The 16,024-nt window shown below is 41.7% G+C and overlaps 1 protein-coding gene across 1 annotated transcript in view; it reads right to left on the bottom strand.

The window, feature by feature from the left end:
• Nucleotides 1-16,024, bottom strand: part of TUSC3 (tumor suppressor candidate 3) — a 285,011-nt gene that overhangs the window by 38,503 nt on the left and 230,484 nt on the right. The window contains 1 exon segment of the mRNA XM_030565064.1: nucleotides 12,087-12,150. Within this exon segment, the coding sequence (XP_030420924.1) occupies nucleotides 12,087-12,150 (64 nt within the window).

Here is a 16,024-nt window from a genome sequence, read left to right as displayed (position 1 = left end):
GAGAGCATGTGACATGGAGAAAAGTATTGCACCAAATATAGTATCACACTTCTAGCCATTCAAATATGAAATAATTAAATTGCATATTGTGATGGTTAAATGCTCAGTATAAGGTTATAGAGCTACTGTGCATTTCAGTGACTCCTAATGATGTTCAGAACCCTTCTTGAAGGGCAACACTATGAAATATTTTAAGAACCAAGTAGTGGGAAAGCGGAGAGATAGGAGGAGAGATCATGAGACAGACTCCTTTAACTAAGTAGTTGGCAGAAAGACTGAAGAATCCACATGGTACTTTATAAAATTTTGGTGGATAATTTGGCAACTAGACAGTAGAGAAGGTGCATTAATTTGTCATCTTGGGGGCCGAGATCTTTTGATCAGAAGTCTTTATTGAACTCAATTAAAAGTTCCACCTCACAACTGATGCTATGATATAGCTTTGTGGTTTTAGTCTTATTTCTTCTCCATTACACTTTCCCCTCTCATTCTCTTAGTACTATGGTGATGAGTGTAATATAAAAACCTATATAAAACAATCAATCAATCATACTACTACAAAAGTTCAACTTCATTATACTATTCCCACTCTCTGTGGTGGCCATATTCTGATACCCTTATTCTTGTCAAATAGTACCTTACTCCACAAGTATGCAACTCAGTATATATCAGAGTCTGGCCCTCAATGACTACATTTTCACTTGCTGTATGGACTCATAGAAAGGGGCCTTAAAATTAATCCCTTTTGCAGGAAGAGTTCCTCATCCTCAAAGAAGAACTCCATGCACTTCAATAGAACTCATTCTGCAGGAGCAGAAATATCTTGCAAGACAGATTTCAGACAGATTTTTTGCTTTGTATCTGATAAGCTTCCTTTCTCTTTTTCAATTATTTTGTCTAACATCCACCTACACAGTACTATGCTGTCACTTTACATTCTGACTTGCATACTAAGCTATCAAATTTAAAAGACTTCCACTCCTCCTTAGTTGCAAACATTTTATCAGCATCAAATGTATTTAAGTTTACGATAAATAATGAAAAAAAATGACTATTGGGTTAATAGTTATTGCAAAATTCCTATAATAATGACCTTAAATTTATCTCTTGCTGTACAACTAAGTAATTTGCTTAATAATGGAAAAACCTTTTGATAATGAAAATATGTTTGCATCTTTTAGAGACTTAATCTGCATTATGAGGATTACTATTGCACAAGCAAAGTATTAAAGTGACAAATTACTTTATCTTAAATGTTGCAGCTCCAAAAAACTGAAACAAGAAGAATTAAAAAAAAATCTTCAGGTAAAAATGTGGTTTGGTTTTGACATAAAGGACAAAGCAGCACTTAAAAATATGTTTGCTGTTTGTCAGAGTGGGAATCCAACTGTTCTCTTGTTCACAAAGGGTTAATCCTGACTTCCCCTTCCCCTCTCCTTATACAAGAGTTCAGTAAAATGTATATTAGAAGGCTGCTGAAGAGAGAAAGAGATGGAAGAAAATGCTGGGTATCAGATGGATTTGCAGGGTTCCTAGGCACTGAGGGATGGGTTGATCCTCAAGTTGGGAAAGAGCCTGAAACTTTTTGCTAATATTACCTTGTTTTGATTTGTGTTTATAAAGATTCCTTCCTGCTGAACTAACATTACTGTCTGTTACTATATTTTGCAACCTTAATAATGTTCTTTGACCACATTTCTTTATAGAATTTAGATAAAATGAATACATGGTGTAGTATGGTGCAGATATTTTACAAGCATGAGCTTGAGGTGGCCCTATTACTCACAAGTGGCAAAGCCACTCATGAATTATGAGAGCCATTATTATTGCAGTAGTGCTAAAAGAAGACATGGCCCCTTGCAATGAAAAGTTTGACCTCAGAGGACAGGGAGGAATAATCTGTCTACGAAAGCATACATGTAGAAAACCACTGCCAAGTCTTTCTCCCTCAGGTATTTCTAGAATTCCCATTGCCATACTAGCTGTCTGTCAAATGAACAGGCAGAAGAGCACAACCACATGGAACATGGCTACTACCTGAGAATATCCCTTAGCAATTTCTCTTCTGGAATGGTCCATCTGTAGTTTTTGCAAGCAGCAAGGTTAGGTACCACTAACTTTTGCCAAATTCCTGGTGCTGATTGTTGCTTTTTTCTTCAGTTTTTATATTTTGGCACAATACATAATATCTAGTTCTCATTTCCTAAACCAGGGAGAAAAAGCTAAATTCATGCATTCTACTGACAACCTACAGGCAGGGCTGGTGCTTCCATTCAGGCAACTTAGGCAGTCGCCTAGGGCGCCAGGATTTGGGAGGGCAGCATTTTGCCGCCCTCAGTAGCAATTTGGGGTCCTTCCACGCTCTGGGTCATGGGCGGCAACTGTGTGGCGGGTCCTTCACTCACTCCGGGATGAGCCGTGGAAGGTCCCCCCCACCGCAGAATTGCCGCCAACGACTGGGAGTGCGAAAGGAGCCTCGCCTAGGGCGTCAAAAACCCTGGCGCTGCTTCTGCCTACAGGCTACTCCCACACGACGGGGTTAGTCTTCTAGGACAGTGGGAATATTTTCCATTTCCCAGTCTCTCTACTTTGGGGCAATGGAGGACTGGCTTACGGCATATATTTTTTTTGCTCCTGGCACAAAACTAAAGTGTTATATGAACCATCCTATTTGGCAAAGGATTATTATGGAATGCTGTAAGTTTGAGGGCTAGTCTTCACTGCAGGGAGATCAACACTGCTGCAAACGATGCAATTTAGCGGGCCTCATGAAGACTTCCTAAATCTATGGCAGAGCGCTCTCCGGTCGACCCCGGTACTCTAGCTCTCTGAAAAGAGTAAGGAAAGTTAACCGGAGAGCATCTCCGATTGATGCAATGCAGTGAAGACACTGTGGTAAATTGACCTAAGCTACACCAACTCCAGCTACATGAATAATATAGCTGGAGTAGTATAACTTAGGTCCACTTATCCCCGTAGTGAAGACAAGCTCAGAAGACAAATTTAAGATCCTTGTCCTGACCTTCAAAGTCCTTCATACCTTAGCCCCTGCCTACTTTTCTGGATGTCTCTATCCATTCACTGCTATCTGCCCACTTTGCCCAACCTAACCCTTATGATTAGCTATCTCTTATGGACAGACCTAAACTCACCATTGTCTTCTTTAATATAGTACTTCAAGGGCTGGAATTTGTCTTCCTGGCCTGATCAATCATACTTGCTCTCTCCTCTCCTGTTAATCCTCCCTTAAAGTACACTTCTTCCAAGAGATCTACGAACTCTAGTCCTCCCAACAGAGAAAAATAAATATTAGAAAACCTAAACAAACCGTGGCATTAACATGGCACATTGTGATGTGGCTCGGCTGCGGTTTGTCCCTCAGCGGGGCTGTGGGGTATCCCACCGCCTCACTACCAATAGTCTTAAGCCCAGCCCTAGGACAGGGCGGGTCAACAAATGCCGAGTCCAAATGCTCAGGCCCTCAGGCAGGGCCGAACAGCAATAGTCTTAAGCCCAGCCCTAGGTCAGGGCGCGATAACAAACACTAAGTCAGTATGTTCAGGCCCTCAGGCAGGGCTGAGCAGCAGTAGTAGGTTTCGGCCTCCTCGGGCCAGGGAAAGGGGGAGTCTGTCACCCATGGAGGGGTGGCAGGGGTGATGCAGGCCCTCCCACTTCACTGCGTCCCAGCCTGGGGCCCTAGCAGCAGCAGAAACTTGCTGCTGTCAGTGGGGATCCTGGTCGCAACACATTGACATTGGCTCTGGCAGTGCTGCAGCCAGACTGGGGTCGGCTGCCCCCGGGCTACTTCCACTCTCCCCCTCATCAGGTACCTGAGTCCTCATAGCATCACCAGCGGTCTCAACCACCATCAGCTCCTTTGGGTAAGTGTGCGAGGGTGAGCTCAGCGGCTCCTCGGGGTAGCTGGCCAGAGGCAGGCTACGCTCTTCCTCGGGGTAGCGGACGCGGGGCAGGCTTGGCTAGACCTCCTCAGGGTAGTGGGCACGGGGCAGGCTCGGCCAGTACTCCTCGGGGTAGCGGGCGAGGGGCAGGCTCGGCTGGCCGGGTGTGAGCTCCAGCTGGCAGCGGCTGCAGACGTCTGGTCCCGGCAGTTTCTGGGCTCCTACTGTGCTCTGTAGATCAGCTTTTATACTTCCAGGTCTGCGCCGTGACCTCTGAGGGGTGGGTGCAGGACCCGGAGGTTCTGCCCACAGCGGGGTTGGGGGAGGTTTGTCCCTCAGCGGGGCTGTGGGGTATCCCACTGCCTCGCTACACACATGCTAAACTTAACTGATCAATCACATTGTACTTGGATTCATCCCATCACTTGTATACGCATTGTGCAATCAGTTCAATCTTGCAAAGACTTATGTGAAGTTAACAGGACTACTCATGCGAGTCAAGTTATTCATGTGTAAATTTTGCAGGAATGAGCCCTTGGATTCAAAGCAGGGACACTGTATTATGTCTGTAAATCATCTAGCAAATTGCTGTTTCCAAACAGATTAATTTAATATCTATTTACTAATAAATACAGATTTCAGTCTAGATAAAACTATTTCATGGACATTGGTACTTAATAGTTTATTGTGTGGTATGTGTTCACTCTTCTGCTGGTACATCTCAATTTCTGTGCTGATTTATTAATCACTGTCTTACTACTCAGGGAAGTCAAAATACATATATAATCCCACATAAAACAAGCTATTATTTTTGTAAATTACATACAGTAGCTTGCAGCAATGATCATCCAACTGACGATTGTGACAAATATAAAGCTTCGTTCTCTATTGCACATGATAAGCTACTGTTGCTCCTGGAAAGGAAATCAGGATTTTGTCAATTTAATGAGAACCGATGTTGAAAAAAAAAGTATATTATAGAAGATTAAAAGTGATCTCAGTTTAAAATTATTCTGACCTCCATTCTGCATTGATTTTCTTCTGCAAATATGTATCTTTAGATATTATGCATTAAAAGAAAGACAATTGTAGTTACCAGTCTACGGCTGGGAATGATCTCTAATGAAGTATGAATTTTGGCAAGTTTTTCCTTTCAGTTTTTCCCATGCAATAAAAAAAAAAAAAAACATTGAATCCAATTCTTCTCCTCCTTTTTATCAGTTTTACTCTACTTAATTCAGTAGAGTTACTCCTGATTTACACTAATGTGAGAGTTTTATATAGTACAGAAACCTGACAGTTTGAAGTGCCACAATGAGTAGGAACAATTTTGGCAATTAATTGATATTTGATTATTAGCAGGTAAATATGCCCAACGGCCTGTGATGGGATGTTAGATGGGGTGGGATCTGAGTTACTACAGACAATTCTTTCCTGGGTGCTGGCTGGTGAGTCTTGCCCACATGCTCAGGGTTTAACTGATCGCCATATTTAGAGTCCAGAAGGAATTTTCCTCCAGGACAGATTGGCAGGGGCCCTGGAGGTTTTTCACCTTCCTCTGCAGCGTGGGACTCAGGTCACTTGCTGGAGGATTCTCTGCACCTTGAGGTCTTCAAACCACGATTTGAGGACTTCAATAACTTAGATATAGGTTAGGGGTTTGTTACAGGAGTGGGTGGGTGAGATTCTGTGGCCTGTCAGACTAGATGATCATAATGGTCCCTTCTGACTTTAAAGTCTATGACAGCAGCTTGTAATCTTGCAGCAGCAAGCTTTGAAACTAAGTGTAGCTCATCTCAGTACATTAACTGGGCATATTCCAGCATAAGGAAAAGTTTTCAGACTCATATCTGTGCTAGTTATATGAAAATGTCATTGGAGACCTCTAACATCAATATTAGGGTGGCAATAAACCAAAAGGGAAGTCAAAACCTGGGGACGGACCAGATTTTTATTTATATTCCATGAATGAATCCAGAAATAATATTTGGAGCCTCACGATAGTTGGTGTGGTACAGCCACAGTAATTTACAGTGCCTGCCCTGAAGAGTTCACAGTTGAACGAGGCAAGACTGAAAATCGGTTAGAGAAAGAAGTATAATTATCCCCATTTACTGACTGAGAACTGTGTCACAGAGCTATTAAGTGACTTGTCCAAGGTCAAATATGAAATCTGTGGCAGAGCTCAAAACTGTAAGCCTCTTAATCACAAAATCATCTTTCCTCAAATGATGTATAGCCTAGATCTGAAAATTGCATTTATGCATGCTAAAATTCTACAAACCATGATCTGATGCATAAGTTGATCAGAGGAGTTAAAGAGATGTTTCACATGATTTCTACTTTAAAAATGCCTTTCTAAAGTATCTGCTTCACTATTGCACAAGAATAAGCTCATGAGGCCTAACCAGTTATGTAAACATCAAAAGGCTAGAAATGGTGTGTTTTTTTTCTCCTTACTAAAAGGAAAATATATCCAAGATATAAACAGATTGTGGACATCTCATGGGGGACACTCATCTCACATGAGCATCTCCTATGGGGGCTGGAGGTGTATGTGTCCCCATTCTCTCTCACTGCTTTAGCAGTGCTCTCTGCCAGAAGTTTTTCTTTTTGAGGTGGGTTTTTACTGAATCAGCCCTCCGGCCGAGTCACACATAATCCATGCATGAAACAAAACAGAACCCTTCTGGGGTAATCAGTCCAACAGGGCCTATCCCAGTAACCTCGCTGGCCTTCTGCAGCCCTCCTTGGGCTAATTGTCAAATAGTCATGTTCTGGAATGGAGCAGTGCCCCTAGGCTTCCTCCCTGGAGACTCTTCACTGTCTAGTGAATTGACCCAGCTCTTGCACAAGAATAATTCTATCATGTGTAACTGTTAAAGTCTGTATAAGAATGCAAGAACAGCCATACTGGGTCAGACCAAAGGTCCATCTAGCCCAATATCCTGTCTTCCAACAGTGGCCAATGCCAGGTGCCCCAGAGGGAATGAACAGAACAGGTAATCATCAAGTGATCCTTTCCCTGTTGCTCATTCCAAGCTTCTGGCATACAGAGGCAAAGGACACCATCCCTGCCCATCCTGGCTAATACCCATTGATGGATCTATCCTCCATGACTTTATCTAGTTCTTTTTTGAACCCTGTTATAGTCTTTGCCTTCACAACATCCTCTGGCAAAGAGTTCCACAGGCTGACTGTGCACTATGTCTTTTGTATGTAAGACTTTATACTATTTGTGAAATTTCTTTGCCTCCAAATTCTCTGCTTGATATTACTGAGCTGTAAAATGAAACCTTAGATAATTCTTGTCGCAAGGGACAATGAATAGTTTCACTGAAACTATTCATTCTGTCAGTCAGTTACAGTGACTTTCTATTTTATAGACTGTACCAGAAAACAAAAAGATATCACAGCCTGAATAATAAGACAGACAAGTGCATTATGACATGCAAACAGAAGTTTCTTATTTATCTTGATGCATGTTGACTTTGCTAACACTTTTTCCCCTCCAAAAACCCAAACACACATTGGAAATTTTTCATACTTGTATTAAGGATGTGGAATCTTCATAAAAAAACAAAACAAAAAAACACCCAAACTTGACTATATTTAAAAAACATACAAGGAAGAGAGCACAGAATTTTTATTATATAAGATACATATTATAAAAATCTGTGTTTTCTTTGTACATTTTTAATATGGTATTTACATCAATAGTAATGCAGTAGGAGGCAGAGTCTGGGTCTCTCTCTGTATTCCAGAAGTACCTACCACATTTTGGGTACTACCACAATCTAAATACAGAAAGCCAGAGAAGCACTATTTCCACACACTGCTGCCTGAGACAGAGCTCCACAGAAATAACAGGCTCCTCTGCATGCTAGGAGATGCTGCAAGGTTAGGGAGAGGCAGTGAGCCTGATCTAGAGCACTAGGAGTTTGTCTACACAGCAACTGGGAGGTGTAATTTCCAGTGTGGAAAGATATACACATGCTAGCTCTGCTCAATTCAGCACCTAAAAGTAGTGTGGTTGTGGTGGCCTGGACGGTACCTGCCCTAATACGTACCCTGGGGTTGGGTGGGACTGTACTCAGGCAGCTAGCCCAAACCATCACCCATGACACTGCAGCCACACTGCTATGTTTTGGCACAGCATGAGCAGAGCTAGCATGTGTATGTCTTCCCGCACTGGAAATTAGACCTCTGGCACATCAGTCTGACTCAAAACCTCATTCCCAGGCAAAATGAAGGTCAGTGGTTCAGTACTGCCAACACCACAGTCAAAAATCATGAACATTCCTACAGCAGCCCTGACTGGCTGCTCTTCCCCAGGAGATGGGGAAATCATAGGGGGATCTTCCTTGCACAGGTCCCAGTCACACCGGGACTGGAATGTCTCGAGTCATTGTGAGACTGACTCCAGCAGGAGCCAAAATCGCATAACTCACAATGAAAAAGCTGAGAACACCGATGGCTTGTGGCTGCCAGGCATCACTAACTCTCTGAAACTCCATACCCTGGCAGAACAAGGATAGGGGATGTTTGTGGCAACAAGGGATATCTTGCTCTAGGAGGCTCCTGAAATACTGCCTAGAGCACTTAAATTTGTCTTGTAGATTGCAGGGCTTCCTTACCATTGTTGCAGTGGCAGAGGGAGAGTGCTAGAGCAGTGCTCTACTAGGGAGACTGGAGGGTTAAACTCTTGCTGCTGCAGTGACATAGCTCAGGAGAGGAAGAGGGGAGCTACAAGCTTAAATAAAGTAGATATTGAACAACAGCAACAACTTATGAAACAAAGTGGTGAGAAGCAACTGAACTGCAGTGCTTAAGCTGTGCCAGAATACTCTGAAATGCCATTCTGGCACTTTAAGGAGCCAAGGTAGCATATCAGTACATCTGATGGTGGCAGGCCAGGCTCCTTTTCCTCCTTGTCTGCAGAGAATCCTCCAAAGTTGGGAAGTGCCAGGCATTGGCAGAGTGTGCTCAGTGGCAGGTCAGTGAAGAAAGAGCTGGGGAAACTGCAGCCAGGAACAGGCAGGGGAACATGGAGGCAGGAGCCACCAGGAGCTAAGGGCACAGCTAGAGCCAGGTGGTTAGGAGCCAGGTAATGGGCTCACCTGAATAGTATAGAGCCCCATGGGCAGCAGGAGATGGGCACAAGTAGGGGGAGATAGGGATGAGATGGAATCTAAGGGGAGTGACCTCTCCTGGTGTCATAAACAGATAGCTAAGGGTTAACATCTGTTGCCTCCTGGGGTCTGCCTAGCAACAGTGCCTTTTTCCCTTTCTTCCTCTAGCTAATCTTTTCAATGTAAAGTAAACCAGAAAAACCACTTTATTTGCATGTGTATAGTGCTGGTATTTGATTCCTAATGGGAGTGCTATTGTGTGACAAAAGACCCGTAATAGTCCCTTAATGGTTCCTTGCTTAATATGCCAGCCAAAAACTTCCAGAGAGAGCAGAAAAAAAAATTCTCTCTGGTTCCTTTTAAAACCAAACCGTTCCTCTCTGCTTAAAAGCCCCTAGCGAGAAAAGAAAAATATAATATTCCTACTGGCTTCTGGATTCTATCTTTCCCACAAACGCTGCCACTCCTATCATAACCTAGTCCCAGATTTGGACCTTAGCGTCCAAAATATGGGGGTTAGCATGAAAACCTCCAAGCTTAGTTACCAGCTTGGACCTGGTAAAACTGCCACCACCCAAAAAATTAGAGTGTTTTGGGGCACTCTGGTCCCCCCAAAAACCTTCCCTGGGGACCCCAAGACCCAAATTCCTTGAGTCTCACCATTTCCCTTCCCTTCTCCCTTCCAGGTATTCCCTCCCTGGGTTCCTGGAGAGATAAACAGAAGCAAACTCCGTGAATCTAAACAGAGGGATTCCACCCTCCCCGTTTCCAGCCTTGGTAAACAGAAGTACCGAGAGCTAATCTCTCTTCCCCCCTCACCCAGAGGGAATGCAAAGTCAGGCTAACACACACAGATTTCCCCCTGACTTCTTCCTCCCACCAATTCCCTGGTGAGCACAGACTCAATTCCCTGGAGTTCCCCACTAAAGAAAAACTCCAACAGGTCTTAAAAAGAAAGCTTTATGTAAAAAGAAAGAAAAATACATAAAAATGGTCTCTCTGTATTAAGGTGACAAATACAGGGTCAATTGCTTAATATGAATAAACAGCCTTATTCAAAAAGAATACAATTCAAAACACTCCAGCAACTATACACATGTAACTACAAAAAAACAAACCTATCTTTTTGTACTTACAACTGGGAAACAGAAGATTAGAAAGCAGGAAATAGAGAAATCCTTCCCATAGCCGAGAGGGAGATGGGCACAAGACCAAGAACAAAGGACTCACACACAAACTTCCCTCCACCCAGATTTGAAAAAGTCTTGTTTCCTGATTGGTCCTCTGGTCAGGTGTTTCAGATTACTTCTTTCCAGGTGAAAGAGACGTTAACCCTTAGCTATCTGTTTATGACACCTGGTCCTCCCCCAGTGCCCTATCTTCCTCTCAGCTCCTCCCATGATCCCCTGTTCTCTTCTGCTTCCTCCTGAGGCATTCCACTGCCCTGCATTCTGACACTTTTTTTTTTTTAAAGAACTCCAGCACTGTTGAACTGCCATCTTGTTCCACCACTAGAGGCAGAATTTCCAGTGGACTGAGCTGAAGGGCAGGGCTCAGTCCTGAATTCTCCAGCAATAACATCACCTCCAAATTCCAAAAGTGAGAGGCATCACTTATTTGTTATGAATGAGGAGAGAAGCTGTGAATCAGAAAAAAACTCTTGATTTGATCTTCAATGTGTACATTTCCAGTACATTTATTCATCTTTAAACCTTTTGAAAACCTTATATTAAAAACAAAAATGCCAAATTTAGAAATTAAGAACACATAAAAATGCTTTTATCTATTCAAAAGGATATATTCTCACCTTGATGCATAGTTATCTGATGCACTTAGGGCCTGATGCAAAGACCAATGAGTTAATTGAAAGTCTCCCATTGACTTCAGCGTGCCTAAGATCAGGACTTGGTGGCTAAATCTTCCCCTTCCCATCTATGGGACACCTAAGACCCAATAGACAGGAAAACTGATATGGTTTCACTGCACGGAGTGGGGAGTCCAGACAGTGGATCACTGTGTAGGGGGTGAAGTATGCTTGTGGGGGCCCACCCATAGATGCTGGAACTAGGGGTGCTGGCAGTGCTGCTGTAGCCTCTAGTATGAAGTAGTAACAACAACCCAAAGACATGGTTTCCACTTTCAGCGCTATAAAAATTGTCCCAGCACCACTGGGCCCATCTTCCCAAACATGAAGAGTGCTTTGGAATCTATAGGACAGGGTCATCAGTGTGGATCCACTTACTAAATCCTCCAAATATGGGAGGGAGCAAAGTGATTACCAAACCCTAAGGTTTTGGCTGCTGCTCCACAGTCTGGGGAATTTGTTTCTTTTCCACCTCCCTGTCCCACCCACGTGAGAAAGGTAACTGTGATTAGTCACGTGTTACAGCTTTCACTGAGTGAGCATAACACGATCAGAAAAAGGGTTTAGAGAAATCACAAGTTTATCTTTACAGAAATGTTCATGCAGGTCTTCATCTAACTCCCACTCAAGTTACTCAGAGTCTTCCTCTTGACATTAATGCGAACTGTAGTGGGCCATTTATCACCACTGGAATTGAAGGAGAAGTTAGTGCAAACAAGGAAATGTCTAGTCAGGTGTGTCTTTTCCATAGAAAGAGCTCTGGAAGGATAATCTATTTTCATAAATATTTTTCCTATTTTTCCAAACTAGAAAACACGTATATTCTCCTCAACATTTAACAGAGCTGAAAGCTGAGACAAAATAGTTTTAAAATTAGCAGACAATACAAAGAGAAAAGAAAAGAAAAAAATTCTGCTGCTGATTTAACGATAGAAAAGGAAGGAAAATATAAAATAGTACTGTACCAGGTAGATTGTTAGAGTTGGCAGTTAAATAGACACACAGTACGAGACAGCACTCCTCAACAGTAAACAGCAGCAACACTAGGTATCTGCTTAATCATATAGTAAATAAAGTGAAAATGCAATACCTGTTCAAAGCTTCAATGATATTCACTGTCAGAGCAATTTCATATAATAGCATACTCTGATTTAGCATGCCTTGTTCTACCCATCGGTTTCTGAAGGATACTCAGTAGTAGTATGATATGGGATTCTGCAACAAATTGAGCCTGACTGCTCCCATGTATGTAACTCTGCAAAATGAGAGTAAGAAACAAAAATAAATCATCATCATCAAGGCTGTGAAAAATGTTGAAAATGACATGATTTAGTATGTGTGTGAGAATTAAAATAAAACCTGTCTTGCAAAATAATGCATAAATAGTGTAATGCTTGCAGAAGAAATATACTTCTAAAGTTAAATTTTTATAAACCATTATTAAAAGCAACCCATCTGAAAAGCACAGCTAATGCCTAGGTCCACCCTATATATGAAAACTGCTATACTTGATTGGCCACCCATGAATTGGAAATCCCACATATTTTGAAATTTAATTTACAAGCTTCATCCACCTGAGCAGTTTCAAGTTCTTCATCCCATTGCAATTTAAATGATGGGAGGGATGAGTAATAGATAGCACTTGGCAACTACTAACACCGATCAACACGAGTGTGCGTGTGTCCATCTTCTTTGAAGATCACTTGTTGACTGGGGAGAGTTCAGGGATATGTCTGAACACGGCTTTAACAGATATTCAAACGTCAAGTGAAAAAACAGGAGGCTTGAGAAAGGATGTGGAACTTTGACAAAATATTAACAGACTATCACACACCATTTCATAGGCTACAAAATTCACAGAATCTTCAACCCACTGAAGATGCTGCCACTTCTATACCTCCTTATCACAAGATATTTTAGTTTCCCACATGACTGACCTCACATACACAGCCATCGGCACTCATTTCACAGAAGCACTAAATGCTGCACATCCCTTCAGTTAAAGTAGGTCTCCCAATACCATCTTACCTGAAAACAATGTGTTCTCATACTCCTTAGCTTATACAAAAGAATTTTACTGAATCCTTGAAAAAGTCTACATCCTTTCCCAGTCTCACAGTGGGCATTGTATTTAGCATCTACTCTCATATCTAGAGGGTGAAGAAGAGTGAGGAGGGGGGGAAGGAAGGAGGATCATCCTTGCTGAGAAAGGCAACTTGCACTTGTTCTCTCAAGGCACAACAATTGAATAACATTGACATGCGCTCCAATGTGGTCATGATATTCTCCCTTTGTATTTGGCTTATTTACTTTAGTTCCTCCCACCCCAAAGAAAAAAGAAAAAAAGAAACCTTGACAAACTCAGAAGGTTAAAGTTTTCTATCCATTTTTGTTTGTTCATATTGAGAGTTTCTCTGTATAGTGTTTGGGCTGTCTCTTTTCTCTATGTGGTATGCTAAAACACTTACAATAAATAAAATAAGATACATATATTAGATATGGAAACACAGTTCAAAGAGCAAATCTACTCAAAATTTGATGTTTTTTATATATAGCCCAATAATGACTTGAAAATATCCTATTTTGTGGACTTATTTTTAAACAAAGTAACTCATTGAACATTTTTAGTATGTTTTCAATACAAAACTAGCTGTTGTTACAAAATTACATGTAAGTCAAAAGTTGAGGGATAGTGAACAATACCACTAACTGAAACAAAACAAAAGGGCTATAGCCAGACAGTGAAATCAGCTTGTCATATTACTTTTTTGAAATAATTATATACTCATCAAAACTCAAACACATTTTTATAGCACCAGGGTAAAACCCTGGCTCATTGAAGTCAATGGCAAGATGCCAAGGGGAGCCAGTATTACCTCTCATATTTTATAGCTTTCACTTTTTAAAAAAAAATTCTGAATGTACACTATCGATGTTAAGGCCCCAAATGATTTCAAACTCAAAAGAAAAACAAAAAATGCTGCTGCTTCAACTACAAAAAATGCCTTTATTCAAACTGACTAAATTTCGGCTGATGTTATTATGATAAAATGCATAGCCCATAAGATATAAAATAATTGTTACTCAGTGAATGGCTACCTGCTATTCTTTAAAAGTCATTATATATGTTCAAATATTCATTTTTGCTTTAGTTTGGTTAAGAAGTTCATATTTAACAGTGATTTTCCCCAACCCAAGTAAAAACCATTTTTTTCTAACAAGAGAAAATGACTGATCTTAGAAGATCGGGCTTTATGATTTTACAGTAAGGCACAACACAAGCCAATCTATATTCTGTAGGTTTTTGACAAGCCAGCCAAGAAACTCTAACTAGCCCAAGACTTAGAAATGTCAAAGAAGGGAAGGCAATACTAACATTTTTCAGTTAACTTCAGAATAGTTAATGATTAAGTTGAATTAAACTAAATTGATTCTGAAACCATCATTATTTGCTCTGCTGTCAGGGGCGGCTCCAGGCCCTGGCAGGCCAAGTGCGTGCTTGGGGCAGCATGCCGTGGGAGATGCTCTGCTGGTCGCTGGGAGGGCGATAGGCAGGCCACCTTCGGTGGCATGCCTGCGAAGGGTCCGCTGATCCCGCGACTCCACCGAAGCCGCGGGACCAGCAGACCCTTCGCAGGCACGCCTGCAGGAGATCCACCAGAGCCGCGGGACCAGCGACTGGCAGAGCGCTCCACGTGACATGATGTCGAGCTTGGGGCGGCAGAATGTCTAGAGCCGGCCGTCTGCTGTGTTAAATAGCATAAAAAAGGACATTTGTATTGCTCTTCACATTGCTACTTACATACGAGGCTGACTATAATTACAGATCCAAGCTAACAGTTATTCCTGCTCAGCTATCCAATGATAGCAGTAGCCTAACTAACCTATAGTCCACATGACTATATGCAGCCAGGGGAACAAATGGAGACCAATTTGATCCCAGCTCTCTCTTCGCATGGCAAACAAAAAACTATCCCCAGGCACCTTCTAATAACAACAAGAAAAACTAAATTTTAAAGTGTTTTTGAAAAACGGAGGAGAAAAGTAAGGTCTTCTCTGTGTACATGTTTAAATCTCTCAGTTGTGACATTTGTGACTTTTACAAACTTAGCAGACAAAAGTATACCAAATACATTCCTAATTCAAAAAGAAAATATCTGCAGTGGACTTTGATCCACACAATGTATGGTCCCGTTCCTGCAAAAAACACTGAAGCACGTTTCGTGACAGGGGACTGGACTCACCTCACTGTCTGTTCCAGTCCTACAATTCTAGTGTGCCTTTATTCACATGAGCACTCTCATCTCATTCAGTGGGATGTCTCCTGTATTTTAAGCATTTGCAGGACTGGGGCCTAAACATGCACAATAAATGGTGAATGTCTCCTACTTCTCATTAAAATTTTAGTAGAGTGTAGTAGACTAAGACTTCATTATGTTTACAAAATATATTACGGTATATTTGCTAATACAGTATTAACTATTTTATCAAATCATCAAACTAAACTACATTTCTCACAAAATAATATTTTTGGTTTCTTACACATAATAAAATCATTTTTATTTTTTTAAAAAAGGCAAGAAATGGGCCAATAGCCTAAGTTTCTCTCTCTCTCTCACACACACACACACACACACACACACAGAGGAGAGTTCAGCTGCACTTTTTATGTATAGAAATGTACATATACCCTACTTCGGCCCATCTCCAGGGTGAGCTAAATTGCAAGGAAAAAGGAACAGTGGGGATTCAAGGAAACAGCCTTCAAGAGATAGTGTTGTTAAACAATGGTGATGATGCTGACTTGTTATCACATGAATACAGAAAAAAACAAATCCCTTCTGTACATGTAAAATACTTGCTATCAGAAGGGGTCAATTTTACTGATATACTTTTAATTGTCCCTATTTCATTAAAGCAATTAACATTGATTTTAACAAGTATGAGTAACATGAAATAATAGGACAGTTACCTGTTCCATAACTGGCGTTCTTTGAGATGTGTTGCTCATATCTATTCCACAGTAGGTGTACGTACTCACCATGTCCACCACTGCTGTGACCCCTGGAGTGGCCCCTCTATAGTGCTGTAAGGGGAGCTTTGCGCTCCCCCCCACACTAGTTACAGAA

The sequence above is a fragment of the Gopherus evgoodei genome, chromosome 5, assembly GCF_007399415.2.
Source record: "Gopherus evgoodei ecotype Sinaloan lineage chromosome 5, rGopEvg1_v1.p, whole genome shotgun sequence".
In the NCBI taxonomy this organism is placed as follows: Eukaryota; Metazoa; Chordata; order Testudines; family Testudinidae; genus Gopherus; species Gopherus evgoodei.
The sequence above is the reverse complement of the archived record's forward strand: the minus strand, read 5'-3'. Positions and strand labels throughout refer to the sequence as shown.